The sequence below is a fragment of the Anolis sagrei genome, chromosome 1, assembly GCF_037176765.1.
Source record: "Anolis sagrei isolate rAnoSag1 chromosome 1, rAnoSag1.mat, whole genome shotgun sequence".
Taxonomy (NCBI): Eukaryota; Metazoa; Chordata; class Lepidosauria; order Squamata; family Dactyloidae; genus Anolis; species Anolis sagrei.
Window position 1 is genome coordinate 235,740,309 of NC_090021.1, and position 18,314 is coordinate 235,758,622.

Sequence of the window (18,314 nt, forward strand, 5' to 3'; positions counted from 1 at the left end):
ACATATAACATGCATATTCCAGATACCTGGAAGTTCTGGCAAACTGAAGTGCAATAATAAATGTTTCAAATGAACAGATACTACTCAGCACCACACAAATGTATAGTTGAATAGTCTTTTTTAATCAAACTAGAGAGCTGCATACAAAAAACCTGCACATCTCCCCATCTATTTCTTGATCCTCATCCCTGCCACCACCCCTCAATAGATGGTCAACACTTGGATGGATTTGGCTCAATATGGCTACAATCACGGCACGGACAACGCTGAAAAAGAACAAACATGGAAGAGGAAAAACAATCCATCCAGCACAGGACTCAAATTTCCAACCTACAGGCAGACTGAACTGAGATTAAAAGCTATGATGTTCCCTATTTCCCACCCCCACCCCCATATGCCCCATGGTTACCATGACATTGTAACACTACTGCAATAGCCCCCACTCCCTTTAACATTCCAAAAGAGAAGCTACAGGCTGTAGAACTTCAGGCTTCTGTCCATGCCTGTCGAAGCAAGGAACTTGGCATGATGGCCAAAGGCGACTCCTGTTGTCAAGCCGCTATGCTCTGCAGAAAGGAGATGAGACAGTTAGGAAAGAGACAAACACAAAAGAACCCAACCCTCAGGAAGATATTATCAACCACTAGTTCCAATAAAGGTCCTCTCAGGAATGTCACAAAGAGCACTTCTCCCTTACCTGTGAAATGGAGAACCTCTGTCCACTGCTTACAGATGTATACCTGGACATCAGTGCCACCCAGGGCCAGGTATGTGCCGCTCTGATCGAATATGAGAGACTTCACCTAAAGAGAAGACATTTTTGAGATGAAGATATTCAGATGTAGGTGAAAGCATCTGCAGCGTGCAGCCACCTCTGCCCTCATACCTGGGTCAATAGCTAAAAATTGCTCAGCTAACAATCAAGAAGGTACTCAATCACAAGGATCCAAAGCAGGGTAAAGGACCCAAGATACAAACCTGTGCAGATTTCAAAGGCTTTATGCAAACCAAAGAGAGGATGGGACCCCAGGATACTGGTGCAAGGAACATCACACAAACCTCAAAGTTATTGTCCAACTGCAGCGTCTTGAAGTTCTTCAGTTTGCGCAGATCCCAGAGTTTGACAGAGGAGTCATCAGCAGCAGTGGCCAAGTAGTAGCCATTTTCCGAGAAGGCAATGCTGGTAATAGGGCCTGAATGTCCAGGGAAGTTTGCTACATTGGTCCGTTCCTGAAAAAGTCAGTCACCTCCATTAGATGCAATAAGCCTACCAAACTTTTGAAATTATGTACAACTTGCAGTCACGATACCTTGTTGCACTGGAGAGTGCACATAATTAATAAAATCTCCTTTGACATTTACCCTTGATTCACCTCTGACTGTGCAAAGGAGGTTGCTAGCATTCTATAATTCTCCCTCTTGCCCAGAGTGGGTAACACACAGCAGGGTTTCACTTTGCGTGAAACAGCAAAGCTGCAGCCAATAGCACATAAAACAATTGTATCTAGTGGCCTAGAGGCTGCAGCTGACAGTTAAAAAGTAGTGTCAACATCTTTTTCAATTGAAGAATACAATAGCAAGTATTCTTGCAGTAGCTCTTGTGTATTCTCTTTCCATATGGCAGTATAAACTACATTCTAAACCAGAGCTTTCCTAACTGTGTGTTGGTCGCAACACAAGGATGTGTTAGCTGTTGTCTGCCAGTGTCCCACATTAAAAAATGCTCCCCATCCCACAAGTCAAAATGCACATTGGTCATCCCTAGAAGACCCAGCGGGAGCAGCAACAGTAGCCACTTGGGCTGCTCCAAGCCCGAGGCCCCACAATCACCACCATCTTCTCATCCTCCTCGGCTCACCACAGTGCAGGAATGGGGGGGGGGGGGGGGGAGACTCCCAAAGGTGGTTGTCATCTAGTGCAACTCCCTTCCATCAGGCAGGAAGTCACAGTCAAAGCACTCATGTATGGCCATCCTGCTTGTTTAAAAACCTCCAGAGATGTTTCATCACTAAAGAAGTGAAACACTGGTGTAGTTTAAGTGTGGGTACTGCTATAACTTTTATAATTTGCACAATTTATTGATTGAATTGCAGTAATTATCACTAAAATGGATTAGCTTCTAATTAAAAGAAAATCTGTTGACTATTATGTTTGCGATGAACCACACAGAGCGGCTATACAGGAAGCTACACACAAAACAAGTTTAGTACATAAGTGTAAAGGAAAAATGTCCAAACCTTGCTTATACAGTAAAGATATGAAATACACACACACACACACATTAATGTCTGTAATCCTTACAACCAAAGTTGTAGAACAGTTTAAGAACCTGCATGTGTTTCCTCTTACCTTCAAGTCCCAGATCTTAATCTGAGAGTCCATAGTTCCAGTCCCAAAAATGAGCCCATCAGGATGGAACTGTGCACAGGTGAGAGCTGCAAAGAGAGATAATACTGGATCACCACAGTGCTGAGAAGCAGAATACAGAATCTGACTCAGCATGAACCACTAACACATTGAATTCTGCACTCTCTCATTTATCTCTCACAAAGCACCAAATTTAGATACGAAATGCAGAATCCTTACCACAGCCAGAGGTTTCATCTGTGACCTTGGTGAGAACACGGCCAGTCTGGATATCAGAGAAAGCCCAATACTGAAAGAGAGGATAGGCTGAGTTTTAGGTTTATGTAGGCCTCCTTGCCAAAATCTGTTCAAGCAATTTTTGACTTATTTCAGTGTTGACCTCTTTGACTTTTTAAAATGCTAATATTTGTTTTCTTCACTTTCTTTATTTTATTGCAATTTCCTATCTCTGGTGTGAGAGACGCTTGGAAAGTATTTTTTTAAGAAGCAAGGCAGGATATCTACAATTAAAATTAAATAAGCAGTAATCTTCCCTCTCATTTTGCAGGGAACACTGATATACTGTATGTACAATAAAATGAAAAAAGAAAGTGGCAATCCCCCATCCATTTCCAGGTGCTCCTCTTTAATATATCCTGAGCACCATGAGTTTAATAATGACACAGTCTGAACCTGTGGTTCCAATCTCACCTGGTCATCAGAAGAGCTCAGCAGGTAATCTCCTGTTGCATGGAGACTCAGCCCTGTCACAGCACTCTCATGGGCACGCACAACCTGCACGCATGACACACCAGGGACTGACCAGATCCGGATAGTAGCATCTGGAGAAGCGGAGAACACTAGTTCCTAAAGGAGGAAGAGAAGACAGTCAGCCCGAGAATTAGAATGAAGCCAGGTGTATTTCTACGGAATTCAGAAGCAAATTAGCACCCACGACCTAAAGCCATTTCAAAGGACAACACACACATTGATTCCCTCCGGAAATTATTTGAGAGAAGTAAAGGGACAAACAGTCAAAGATACCATGCACACAGAGTAAGTATTAGCCAATGCTGGTTAATAAACTATGGTCCCTACCTGGGATGGATGGAACACTACGCTGGTGACCTTTTTAGTGTGGCCTTTAAGAGTTGCCAGGATCTGTTCTGAGCTCTTGTCAAAGACAACAACATTTTTGTCCGCTCCACCTGGAAAACAAAGCAGGAACAGAGCATTCAAGAACCAAGAAAGGACCTGTATGCTTTCAGTCCTTGTGGTCTAATGGCAAAATACAGCCAGGAATCTGGTCCTGACTCATGCAGATGCAAGTGCCCCTTATGCCATGGTAAACACTTCCTGAAGCAGTGGATAACAACCTTTAGAGAAGGCAGGAAACAACTGCAAGAAAAGGAAGCTGCTTCAGAACCAGAAGAGTAGCTTTATCCTAACTGACACACCTCTCACTGCAGGCTGTTCCACTCACACTTCCTACCACCCAAACACCTTCAGCTGCATTATCTTTGCTACCTTCAGGGCCAGTACTAACTAATCAGACCACTTTCTCTGTTTCACAGCATCCAGAAAAAAAGGAGAGGCTGAATGTGGAATAATGTCATCCTTGGCCTGTAAAACACCAAACCTGACCAATTCTGAGGATGCGTAGGCAACGTTTTGAAAATACTTCACTTATTAATGGATGAAGACGGACAATTTCACCATGTCCTGTCTCATCCCTGACCCCACCAGCTGCATTGGGGTAAAGGCTTGATATTCAAGAAGAGAAGCAATTTTTGGCTTACTTCCTAGTTTCGGACCTTAAACACCTGGGGCAGAGATGATTTTTAAAAAGTCTCTCATAATATATAGAAAGAGGGGGGGGGGGGGACATTTGAACTTATGTGTTTACGTTTTAGAAAATTCAGTAGCAGGGAGCAATGGGGAACCTGACCGTTCTAATTCTGACAAGGGGCAATTTCTTTTTTGCCAAATCTTAGGTTATCAGGCCATCTGTGAGTGAAATTCAATTGTGGGCCCATGCAGGAGAGAGCCTGACTATAATCATCAAAGGTTTGGAAACCATGCCCTTTGAAGAGTGGATTAAATAGTCGGGTATGTTTAACCTGCAGAAGAGAGGGGTGGGAGGAGACATGATAGCCATGTTCAAATATCTGAAAAGATGTAATAAAGAAAAGAGAGCAGGTTTTTTTCTGCTGGACTCTGAGGAATGGGTTCAAATTACAGGAAAGGAGATTCCACCTGAACATTAGGAAGAACTACTTGACTATAAGAGCTGTTCAGCAGTGGAACTCTCTGCCTCAGAGTGTTGTGGAAGCTCCTTCCTTGGAAGCTTTTGGACATCTGTCTGGGGTGCTTTGATTAGGCTATTCCTGAATGGCAGGAGACTGGATTGGATGGCCCACGTGGTCTCTTCCAATTCTATATTCTATGATTAAACATCAGAGTGAATTTGGTAAATTCATGGAAATCCCATTGATTCACAGGGCCTATTTTAGATGGTTCTAAGAGAATTTTCCCCAAAATATGGGGGGAGGGTTGCTGCTGTCCCAGACTATTGTTCTTTCCATCTAATCATGGAGTAAACAGAAGAGGTGTTTTCCACAGAGACCATAGGTCCAAACAGCTGAAATTAGACCAAGAAAGAGATACTCCAGAAAGTCGTTGATCAAGAAGCCTACACATACCTGTGAGGATCTTGTTGGTGTCGGAAGGACATAAGTCGAGAGCCAGGATACCAGGGATGCTGGCACTGTGTAGTCCCTGTTCAAAAGCAACAGTGTTGGCATTAGTACTAGCAAGCTTGACAAGAGAAACTCTGCTGCTTAATGTCATCATTAAGGGAAGAGAAGCTCTTACAAAAAGGGGTTTATCTAGGCAGTTAGCTTTATCTCTTTCTTGCCCCTAAAAGAACAAGCTTTTTTTTTTACTTGGCAAGAATCTGAAAGAGATATATCACTGAATACTCAAGTCTGCAGTCTCATGCAATCCCCAACCCCTGCAAGAAAACCATTAGGAATCCTAGTATCAAAGCAAGGTCATGACACCTTCCCCCAATAATGAAGTAGTGTAAGCAAATGTGAAGTGATTTCACAACTAAGGACCATGGGAGAAAGTCACCAAAACTGTAACCTTGGACAAAGAAACATCAATGTACTCATGGTTGATTGGGTTGCTCTAGCAAAGAGGACCATGGCCCTGAGTCCCTTTGGGGAGAGGGGGAGAGATGTAAATAAAGCATTACTTGAAACAGAACAAGATTAGTACACAGCAAACAAGATCACTTTGCTTGCTGTTATATTGGATCACACATCAGACACTTCCCAAGCGTCTAGGACTGTGTGATGTATTGGAGATTATTATTATTATTATTATTATTATTATGCAATATTTAAGTACAGCAGTTGCTAACTTGGAAGTCTCATATAACGTCACTTTAAATCTAAGATTTTTTTTCTGTGTCAGAAGTGACTTGAGAAACTGCAAGTCAATTCTGGTGTGAGAGAATTAGCTGTCTGCAAGGACGTTACCCAGGGGCACCCGGATGTTTTACCATCCTTGTGCGAGACTTCTCTCATGTCCCCGCATGGGGCGCTAGAGCTGATAGAGGGAGCTCCAGCGGATTCGAACCTCCAACCTGTCAGTCTTCAGTACTGCAGGCACAAGGGTTTAACCCATTGTGCCACCGGGGGCTCCAAATCAAGATGACTTGACAGCTACGATGGAAAAGGCTGAGCAAGCCTGAGTAGAACCAGACAATCAGTAGATTATGGGATGTTGTGAAAGCCTATGGCGAGGGACGCATTAAAACCTAGAAGCATCCTAGAGCAGTGAATGAAGATCCTTGGGGTAAAAGAGTATGATGAGTAATAGGAACTGAAGGGGTGGAACTCTGGGTCCAATCTGGCCATGGATCCCACCAGAACAGCACAACACAAAACAGGTTTCCAGATCATGGTCACCATTTACTCACCACATGTGAGGCCACCTGGCGGTATCTGCTTAGTTCTTCTGGCTTTACCAGTTCCTCTGGCACAGTCTTTCCTCTCTGTCAGAAGGATAAGACAATATTCAGTCTTAGAGTCCGATCAGCTCAGTACACTAAGCTGCAACTCTGTAGTTTTCATTAAAACAAAGTACCTACACACAAATGAACACCCCAGAATCACTTGACACTCTCTTTCTGGACGATAAGTTTTTTAAAGAAGCACTCACCTTTTTACGCTCCGTGGTCAACACTGTGGCTTTGTCTTGAAGCTGCAAGAGAGAACAGCATTAGAAGAAGCCAATTCAAAAATTAGTATTTTAGCAGACAGGTGGTAACGTTAGGTAGAAAGGCAGAATACTGTAGAAATGTCAGAAATGTTTTTATAAACATAGCCAACTTAAGGCAATCTATGGAGAAAGAACTGGATGGAAAATCCTGAGCCATAGGTTTTTGTACCTTCTGGATAATTTCTGGAGTCATTCCTGCCAGCTCTCCTAGATCCATTGGTTCACCAGCCCCCTAAAAATGGAAAGGAGCCTGTTAGTCCAGATAAAAAGAAGGAGAAAATGAAGCAAGGGCTCAACAGAAACATACTTGTAACTTACCACTGCATTGGGCTGTGCTGAAGGTACAGCCTGGGGAACAATGAGACCAGCCTGGGGCTTCAGAGTTGCCAAAGCTGTGAAGGAACACACAACATAATTTGGATGGTTAAAAAGACAGCTGTCACAACAAACTCCTTTCTCTGCAAATTACCCAAAAAGCATACCATCCATTGAGGTTTTACCTTCTCTCGCAGCAGTGACTTCTTTGGTGAGACGGGCAATGACACGGCAAGCAGCATCATGCTGGTAGAGGGCATGAGACAGTTCCTGGCGGGTGGTCTGCAGCTGCTGGCGCAGGGTGAAACTGTGGAGCATGACAGCATCCTGAAACAGGTAATTAGTATATTAGTGTATTTACAGTACACTGGTCATGTTCCCACATTAAAATTATCTATCAGGATTCATCATCAAATAGTATGCTTGTTTAAGCAGCACAATTACTTTTTTGTTCTCATGTTTGGACAAATGGAACAGAAACTAGAAGCTGAAACCTTCATGTGATTATCTGGACGTGGAATTCCGAGTTATTTTTTAATATAACAGAACGTACAAGCTGACACTAAATTCTCAATTCTTGTTACATTACAGACCCTGGCTTAATGACTATCCTGCTCATGTGACACGGAGAACCAAAGCAAATGAGCTGCAGGAATGGTCACGTGTTGCTCACATTATATCAAGCCAGGATAATGATCCTGGTTTATTATGAATAAATGTGGCCACCTGACAAGCAGATCATATTTCGCTAAAGTTGGAGTTGTTTCTTTAACATTTGCATAGTAAGACAATCAATTTTACTTTAGAGACAAGCTACTCCTAATCCAGGAGCTTCCTTCCTTGCTACTGAAGTTTCCCAACTCAGTAGGGTCTTACTTTCTATCACTCTAAGCAAATCAGGAGCTCAGCACACCTGAAGCTAAGGAGAAGTGGTTTAAGGCACAGAGAACTTTTCAGTTACTTCATTTTTGTAAATAGAGAAAGGGGTTTTGCCACATAATACTGAAGGGATAAAAAGAAAAATACTCACCCATTCATCCTGAAGTGCTTTAAGGATGGCTGGGATACTAGTGGCAGATGGTGGCTTAGGCCGAATTGGGTGGGCAACTGTAAGTGACATGCAAAGGAAAGTATTAGAAATAATTCTCCACATCAATTTTCTTGTTTCATAAGCCTACCACAAGACTGTTAAGAGCAGAATGCCTGACACATATCAGGATCTTGTAAGCCAATTAGCACCACCTACTGTTGCAGTGAACACTTGTCCCTATCAACTCCTTTCATACTAGGCAGGCAGGATACAAATCAAACAGAGGGAGCAAAAGGATAAAATGCAGAGCTGGGTGCATATGAACCTTTAAAAAGGTGGTAAGAGGATGCAGGCAGAAAGGAAGAAAAATAGCTAAAGTTTCTAAAGAGGGAAGAGAATTTGATATGGCTCTGGACCAAGAATACCATTAAGTCCGGTGAAGGACCTCTGGACCAAGAATACCATAAAGTCACACTGGATAACCTAGGAAATGCCTAGATGGTTTGTCGAATGTGGATAAATGAAATGACGGATATTGGTCCAACTGATATGTGGGTCATACTGTTTTTTGAAACAATGAAACAAAGGATATTGTCTTATAAAGTTTTGGTTTAAGTAGCTTTCTGTATTTATGCTTCCACTAGGCATCAGGTTTCAAATATTCACTCCAAGTCTTCAGGGGGGAAAAGTAAGATCAAGAATTCCATATTCCACATATCAAATCCATGAGAGACTTGATTCTAGTTTTTGTGGCTCTCTTCACCTTTGATATCTATGAGCTGTTCTTCAGACAGTGGCTGGTTGTTCACTGGATCAGTTCCATTCTCTGCAATATACTTTTCAATCAGTCTTCGCTCATAAACATGGTTTGAGACTGGAGATACACAGGGATGCTCAGGCACCTCATTTGAAACTGCAAGAAAAAGAAAATACAGCTAACAACAGACAAGTCACATAGAAGACCACATCTGTCACAGTAGTTTCAGAGAGATGAAAATATTAATGTGCCAAAGAAAATCTAACATTGCAATTCACAAGAACTCAAAGTAAACACACACTGATGTCCAATAACCTTTCAATGCACATGATATTCAATTGTCTGCCATATATACTTGTATAAAAACATGAGCTTGAAGTCTTACTCACAAAACTAAACTTACTGCCAAATTATTTTGGTTTTGGCATTCTGGGAACAACTGTATAAACCCTGAAAAATATCTTTCATGAGTGTAATCACATGCTGCTTGTTAATCCTCACATAAGCAGACATGATTCCCAACACTATGGTCTAAATTGGACAACTTTCCAGACAATCTGGAAGGAGCCTTCTCCAGATCCTGGCATTAGGAAAATCACATCCTCACTTTGTGCACTGAAGCATGAATAAGCCTTCAACCGGACTGAACAAAATGCCTATTAAAATATCCTTTTCAGATGTCTGGACATCTACCAAACATACACTAGACATACCATAAATCTCTATATTAATATATTTTTGACTGAATGTTAATGTAATTGTTGAAATGAGTGGGTCTTTAGTCACAATGATCTGTTATGATGTCAACTGGACTTGAACTAACTTACTCTGGCTCAATTGGATGTCTAAAATACATTATTTAATGCAGTAGGTTTCAAAGTAAGTTCCAAGAAAGTCCTAAGGCACCTTGGAAAACTATCAGTGGTGCCTCAAAGCAAAGATGATTGATTAGGGCATTAATTAGGGTATTTAGGGTAAATATTATAAAGGCACGAGCTCTGAGCTTGGAAACTGAGGAGGATCCGCCCTGATTAGCACTTGGCTTGAAGACCACAAATGAATACCAGGTACTTTAGGATAGGCAATATTTCAGAGGAAGGGACTGCTGAAATCATCTGAATAATCCTTGCCTAGGAAAATCCTTTACTGTATATGAATAATCAAAAACAAGAGAAAAGCTATTCCCTATTTTCACTATCATGAAACAATTGCTTTTGATATTTGCCACGCTGTATCTGTACAGTGCAGAGTTGTGATTAGCAAACACTTCAGATTGTCATAATCACAAAAGAGAATACACTACCTGACTGAAGCAATTTACAAAGGCTGCAGTCTTAAGAGACATATGTAATGTTTGTAATTACACCCACAGATTATTCTTATAGCCTCAAAATGCAGTATTTGAAGCACAATCACATATTGGAACATTTCCCCAATTATAGATACATTCAGGACAGCCTAGACTGCAACTGAAAGATTATTTTTTCAGCTCAGCAAGCCTGTTTTCTAGATCCACTCAGCTGGAACTGAAGATATAGTAGTGAACATAACATCTGTGCTACTTCACTGTACTTGCTAATTTTGCATAACTCCACAGCTTTGTGGCATATTTTATTCCTTCTTTAGCAACACATAGAGATGATCACTAGGTTTTCAGTATGGTCTGCAAAGAATCTATTTAACTTAAAGAAATGCATAAAGATACACAGTTCGGAAATCTTAAAACTTATGTTTCATCATGGGATCTTTTAAGGGACGACATACAGTACAAGGTAAGAAATTATAATAAGGCTTTCATGATCAGATGGTAAAGTTATAAATTTAATTGGGACAGTTATACATTTAAACAGAATCTAAAATAAAAAATAGGTGCATTCCTGAAGACGTATTTCACAATACATTATCATAAAAAGGCATTTCCATTATGGCAATCACCTGAGAGTAAAGTCTGATGAACAGGCTGATTAAGATGGGAAATCAAAAGCTGATGCAAGTTGAAAAGAAAAAAATAATGCCTACATAATCTTGAGATCCTTGTCATATTGCATGCTTTAAATTTCAGTAAGATCAGTTTATAACTCATTCAGATCAAATGTGTTCTAGTAACTGTTGAGCTTAGTTTTGAGATAAAGGAGGTTCACACAATCTATTTCCACACAATGAATGCAGGGGGCCCATAGGCTATTCTTACACGTAACTATCACCAGGTAATATTGCCACACATCCCTGAATAGCTATTTGAGGTTCATTTGAAGGCAATGGTCCTTCCTCATATATTGGAGCTTTTTGATGAACAACAGATATTTAATAAGGGCATATGAAAACAACAATGTATGGAACTACACTACAAAGTCCCTTTCAAGTATTCATTCAACACTCTAAAACAGCAATGCACTGATCTGCCCATTTGGGGTAAGTCATCAATCTCTATCTGTAAGAAATCATGCCAGCACAGCTGTTCAGACAATGTTGCTTTATAACATATACACACACATAAGTCTAAAAACTTTACTTAAAAAGATGAATCCCCCCAAAACTGAGTTGACATACATATAAGTCAACATAAACACTGTACCTTAAATGCAATTTAAAAGGGGGGGAGCATCCTTTTCTCTCAGTAGTGGCAAAAGGTAAGAATGTAGTCTGTCCCGGGATAACCTAAAAGAAGTGCCAAACCCTTTCTACTCTCTCTTTGTCTGAAAGAATAAACCTTGCCCAAAGTCATCTAGTTAGGTTCCATCGCCCAGCAGGAATTTGAACCCTGGTCCTAGTCTAACACTCAAACCACTACTACACCATGCTAGTTATTAATTAGTTAATAGTTGAAAATACATAAAGAACTATATTTACACACACACATTTTAATATTTTAATGGGAATTATTGTAGTAACATGAATCTTGTTGTTTCTTTAATTTTATGTTTATACTTTTTATTTATGGGTTAGAACTGTTTTATTGGTATGATTTTATATTTATTGTTAACCACCTTATGTCCTTATATTGGTAGAAAGGTAGGAAAAAATAAAATAAACAGATGAAAAAAATCCTCTTCAAATGAACCTTTGACAAAGAAAGCTATCTTGTCCCATGGCATCTCTATGTCTGAAAATCAGAGAAAAATGTGGATTTTTAATGAAGTGAAAGGTAAGAAGGACAATGCTTGCAAGATGACAATCAGCAAGCTATTTAAGCATCAACCAGACAATTAAGACCAATACCAAGGATATTCTTGTTTATAACAATGGAAGGGAATCTTATGGGCTACCCAGTTCCTCACTAAATTCACTCATGTAGGAATTCTAGAGCTAAAGCATCCTCAAAAATAGCTCTCCAGTTCGGTGAGGACTGCCAGCAAAAAAGAGTCCCTCATCTTACTGATTTTGTTTCACTAATAAGATGATATCATTCAGCATAAGTATTTTTTTATCTACTGTGGTTGCAGGCTACAAGAACTAGAAAAAACATGCTAGGACTGTATGGCTCCTTGCTGCCTGGCACAACTAATAGTATCACCCCAGAAATCTAGGAAATCATTCTCATTATCAAACTGCTCTTATCAGTGAGAAGTTTCCCCAAGAGTCAAGTTTGAAAACTTCCCTCCTGCAACTTATGTGGACTAGATTGTCCTGTCCTGGAGGGACCAGAAAACAAGTATCCATCCTCTCTTTTGTAACAGCTCCATAGCTTCAACAGGACTAGTAAACTATTTAGGCTTAAAACCTAGATCATTATGGCTAAAGTTTTGTTATTGTGTGTCTTCAAGTCATTTTCTGTGACTGTGGGCCTTCCACGCAGCCAAATAAACTAGAATAACAAGGCGGAATACCCTACAATATTTGTTTTGAATTGAGTGATCTGAGTCCACACTGCTATATATCCCAGTTCAAAGCAGCTGTGTGGAAGAGGCCCGTATCACAAAGGTCAGTCGGCTGAAAGTGTGTGCTTGGCTCAGGATAACCCAGTGGGTTTTCATGGATTCGAACCCTGGTCTCCAGAGTCATAGTCCAAGTTTATGTGTGTGCATGTGTATATATACACAGAGAGATACGTATGTAGACACAGCAGGACCTCAGAAAAACCATGTGCAGGATTATAAAAGAACCCAATACTAGTCAGAGAAATCCCAAAGAAACTTTGACTGCATCTAGACCAGTGTTTCCCAAACTTTTGGTCCTCCAGGTTTTTTGGACTTCAACTCTCAGAAATCCCAGCCAGTTTACTGGCTTTTAGGAATTGTGGGAGCTAAAGTCCAAAACACCTGGAGGACTAAAGACTGGCAAACACTGGTCTAAACCGAAGAAGTAATGCAGTCTGACCCCACTTTACCTGCAATGGCTCAATGCTATGGAATCACGGGAGTTGTAGTTTTACAAGGCCTTTGCCCTTCTCTGCCAAAGTGATGCTGCCTCACCAAACTACAACTCCCAGGATTCCTTGGCACTGAACCATAGCAGTTAAAGCAGTCTCAAAATACATTAATTCTACAATGTAGATGAGAATAGGAGAAGCATTGCAAATAGAAGCCCAATATAGAAATCCCTAATTCAAATTTCATGTTTACCACAAATGCACGTGGAGACCTGAGAAAAGCTGCTCTTTTTAACAAAACCCCCTCGGAAATACAGGGCTTAAAACAGAGCAATGCCCATTAAGGGCTATGGAGTGGAAAGAGCAGAAAACCCGACGCAAGTATAAGCCTTTCATTGCCCCAAATCAACAATTCGAGTTGCCTTGATCCCTTTTCGACCAATGTACGGAGCCCTTCATCCATTCAGGCGGGAATTCCAGAGCAAACCTCCCATTTGCTGCAGCAAAGCAGCCGAAGTGCCTGGGAGCTCGGCCTCCATAGAAACGGACACAAAGAACGAGGCAAACCGCGTAACCTTTTCACAAGTCTCTATGGAAATGCACCCCAAGTGCGCCCGCTTTGCCTTCCCATCACTCTTCTTAAACCAGAATAGCCCTGCCTGGCACTCTTTTCTCGGCCGACTTTATGAAGGGGAGACAAGACACAGAGTGGGGCCGAAAGGGGAATGAAAGCGGTTCACTCACTGGAGCATATGAGGGACATGGCGAGCGCCTCCTCGACATGGGCCTTACGGCTGCTTCCGGGCCACTAGAGCGAAGGGGAAGGTTCTGCTTCCGGTCGCCTTTCAACTCGAGCTGCAGCGCGCGCGGGAGAAGGTTGCCCCGGCCGGAAATGGACCCCTCCGACTTTCCTCGTCACGTGCGCTGCCAAAGCCGCAAGGCCTAACGGTCCCACGCGAGTACTTCCGGTTTGGGCTGAGCGTTCCGTCAACTACAGCTCCCAGCATGCACCGCGGACACAGAGCGCCTCTTAGAGGGGAGCCGCACGACCGAATTGTAGCGCTTGACACGGGTTTGACTGAAATTGCTCAATCCCGTAGAATTCTGGGATTTGAAGTTTGTTGTGGCAAAGAAGCTCTCTGGCAGAGAAGAGTGGATTTCTCACAAAAAGACAAAGCCCAGATACCTATAGCTTTTAGCCAAGGCAGTTATTATCATTATCCTGCAGAGAGCCAAATAATACACCAGAGGGAGCAACCTCTTTGAAGTTAAGCAGGGACAGCCCTGGTTAGTGCTTGGATGGGAGACCGCCGAGGAATACCAGGCACCGTAGGTTATATCTCAGAGGAAAGAACTGGCCAAACCAAGAAGAAACCTGCGAAATCTATGAGGTGGTTTGAAGGCGCGTACATGCATGGATTTAAACATTAGGCCTATGTCTTCAGTTGCCTCTTGAATCTTCCTTCCCCCTTTTTACAGAGGCATTAAGGAAACAAAGGAAGAAGGGTAGAATTTTAGTTGAAATTGTGTTTGGATAATAAGGATCCCATCCAGATGTAGAAGGTAGAAAGAGCTTGTTTGCCCTAACTCGAGGTCTAAAATTACAGCTTCTCAGCATTCTAGACTACAAAACATGAAATTTCTACATGCAGCTGCACTCTATAATTCACAGTTGTGATCTGAGGAGTCCATACTTCAGGAAATAAAGCCCAACTGCTCATTGGAGGGAAGGATAGTAGAGGCAAAGATGAAGTACTTTGGCCACATCATGAGAAGAAAGGAAAGCATACAGAAGACGATGCTGGGGAAAATGGAAAGAAAAAGGAAGAGGGGCTGACCAAGGGCAAGATGGATGGATGGGATCCTTGAAGTGACTGGATTGACCTTGAAGGAGCTGAGGGTGGTGACGGCCGACAGGGAGCTCTGGCGTGGGCTGTTCCATGAGGTCACGAAGAGTCAGAAACGACAACGAATGAACAACAACAATCAGGAGAGGTCTGCATGGGGAATTGGCTGCTGTCAAGTTGAGTTCGACTTATGGTGGCCCTATGTATATGGCATTACTAGAGCTTAAAGAGTAGGCAAAGCATCTGAAATCTTGTGCTGCCTCCTGCAGAATTCCAGGCGTTATTTATTTATTTGTCCCATTTATACACCTTCTCAACCCCATAGGGGACTCAAGGAGGCTTACATACACAGGGAGTTGTAGTTCAGTGAGACCCAGGACCTCTCTGGCTGAGCATTTAAAGGCCCCCTCCCCTAAACTACAAGCCCAGCAACCAACTAATGTCACCCTTCTTAAATGAACTGGGGGTCCCAAGTACACTTACCATTTAATGCAGTGTCAAACTGGTATTGAAGAAAATGCTTGCAATAATCAGAAATGAAGTCCCCACCCCCAAGTGCACTGTAATTTGAATAAATCTGCAATGATAAACCAAAGGTCAAGTCTCAAAAATATGTCAGACAATTCAGGAAGCAAAATTGGATCATTGAATGGATTGAGATTAATATGGGAATTAGATTTAGGGTTTAAATAGAGGAGAAAATGGAACTCAGTTTGGAAAATCCAATCTTATATATCAATTTCAGCACAACTGAAAGAAAATACTCTGAAAATTATGCATAGATGGTACCATTATCCACTCAAACTACATAAAATCAATAGAATCTTTACTTGGAGAGTAATATGGGATCAGAGAATAATATTGGATCCCATACTGGAGAGTAATATGGGATCCCATACTGGAGAGTAATATGGGATTGGAGCCACATGTGGCTAATGTGCATAAAGTATGGAGATTCTGGGAGGAAGTGCTATCATGCATAAGCCAAGTAGTGGGGAAACTTCACTTCAGGGGAGCTCTATAAATGATTTCTGGGTATTGTTTCATTATGCACGCGGGGGCCAGCAGGGGGCACTAGAGAGAGAAGGATAGTCCATTTGGGGGGAGGAGTGGGGAAAGAGAGAGGGGGAATAACCAGCAAAATGGGGGAAGTGGTTTTCCTCCTTCAACTCCCCCCTCCCCATAAAATAGACTATCCTTCTCTCTCTACTGCCCCCTGGTGGCCTTTGTCTGGATAATGGAACAGTACCGATTTGGGTATTCAAAAGTGAGAATAAGGTTCTGTGGTAAATAATAAAAAAATACTACTCCTGTTATGTGTCACAAGACTCAAAATTGTGAAAACCTGGAAAAAAGTTAGAGGATCTGACAATAAAGAGCTGGTTAAACGGGATGTGGGTGATAACTCTATAAGAAAAGTTAATTTATAAATTAAGATATATAAATTAAGATTAGCAAAAAAGTGAATTGAAAGAAAATCTATTTGATAAAACCTGGAAACCATTTATTAGTTTCATGTGTAAAAGCAATGGCGAATTTAAACCACCAAACGTCCAAGAAGGATTGTGGATGAGTAATTTATGAATACATTACAATAAAAAAGCAAAAAGATTTTTAAAAGAAGAAAAAACAAACAAACTGGTTTTGCTGTGCAGACGATTACATAGGAAGTCCTGTAACCAATTTTGAGCCCGGATGGTGATGACACAAACCACAGAGCACTTATACATAGAGACAATCTCTTAAGATTATATGGATCAGAGTTTCCTCAAAATTCATCAAATGCACAACGTAGTGGAGGGAAAGGATTAGAGCAGATTTTTTTAAAAAAAAATAAATTAAATAAATCTGACTCTATAAGAAATGATTAAAGGTGGACTGCTGGGTGTAAGGTGACTGGGATTTAGTTTGTAATGTATTTTAATGTTTTTATATTTGATGACACAAAGGGTTTAATCGTGTTTTTATATACTTATATTTTAATTCATTTACATTTATTTAACTTGCATTGTACCCTATTTATCATTATATATCAGGAGAAAGGCAGGATAAAAAACAAAATAAGTAAATAAAACAAATGCACAGTGTTTACATTTTTATATTTGCTTTCCACTCCCTTCTTGCAATTTCTTTCTTGCAAATTTTTTCTTGCAAAGTGTTGGTTGCTGTGAATTTTCTGAGCTGTATGACCATGTTCCAGAAGCATGGTCTGACATTTCGCTCATATCTATGGCAGGCATCAGAGGTTGCGAGGTCTGTTGGAAACTAGGCAAGTGGGATTTATAGATCTATGGAATGTACAGGGTAGGAGAAAAAACTCTTGTCTGTTTGAGGCAAGTGTGAATGTTGCAACTGGCCAGTTTCATTAGCATTGAATAGCCTTCCAGCTTCAAAGCCTGGCTGCTTCCTGCCTGGAGGAATCCACTCAGGCATGGGCAAACTTCAACCCTCCAGGTGTTTTGGACTTCAACTCCCACAGCTGGTTCAACTCCCCCCCCCCCCCCCGGCTGTTAGGGATTGTAGGAATTGAAGTCCAAAACACCTGGAGGGCAGAAGTTTGCCCTTGCCTGTGTTAGCTGCCACAGATGTGGGCAAAACACTAAAAAAACCAGGGGATATTATTTATTTATTATTTGTGATATTTGTATACCGCCCTTCACAATCCCGAAGGGGATTCAGGGCGGTTGTGTGTTGGCAACAATTCAATGCCATCGATAAAAACAGTATAAAACATTAAAACTGGCCCTCCTCTAATAAAAAAATAAACATTATTAAACACAATACATAAAACAGCATTACCTATCACACAGAGACATAGCTGGAAATCCAGACAGGAAACAATTGGGGCCAGCTAACATCTCCCAACAAAGGATTCCCCCAGGCAGGAAATAGCTAGGCTTTGAAGCTGCAAGACTATTGCAACATTCACACTTGTCTCAAGCGGACAAGAGTTCTTTCTCCCACCCTGGACATTCCACAGATATATAAACTCCACTTGCCTAGTTTCCAACAGACCTCACAACCTCTGAGGATGCTTGCCATAGATGTGGGTGAAATGTCAGGTGAGAATGCTTCTGGAACATGGCCATACAGCCCGGAAAACCCACGGCAACTCAGTGATTATGGCCATGAAAGCCTTTGACAACACAAAAAAGCAAAACTTGGGGAATTGAGAGGAAGAACTGAGACTGCATCTAGTGCAATCAAACCCTACTTTGTCCTCCGGATCCCCTGTCCTGATACATTACATTGATCTCTCACCCAGAGTTTTAAAATTTTTTTATCTTTTGCAATTGGCCCTGCCCACTGTGATCAATTTTCTATGTTCGAATGTTCTGATTTTATATTGTCTGATGTGTTTATTTATATTGGTTCTTGTACTTCATTTTTTCTTTTTCTTTATTTTTTGCTGTGTTACTG

The 18,314-nt window shown here is 41.3% G+C and overlaps 1 protein-coding gene across 1 annotated transcript; it reads right to left on the reverse strand.

Annotated features, from left to right (window-relative positions):
- Positions 1–101: 101 nt before the first annotated feature.
- PRPF19 (pre-mRNA processing factor 19) lies at positions 102–13,958 on the reverse strand. The gene is made up of 16 exons (XM_060771141.2): positions 13,792–13,958; positions 8,745–8,894; positions 7,982–8,058; positions 7,137–7,278; positions 6,955–7,028; positions 6,806–6,868; positions 6,577–6,618; positions 6,335–6,409; positions 5,049–5,124; positions 3,445–3,554; positions 3,058–3,213; positions 2,587–2,656; positions 2,350–2,435; positions 1,060–1,230; positions 698–803; positions 102–566 (listed from the first exon to the last, which is right to left on the reverse strand). Exons 1-16 carry the CDS (start codon positions 13,808–13,810, stop codon positions 469–471), a joined length of 1,515 nt encoding a protein of 504 aa, XP_060627124.1. The 5' UTR covers positions 13,811–13,958; the 3' UTR covers positions 102–468.
- Between the last annotated feature and the right edge of the window lie 4,356 nt (positions 13,959–18,314).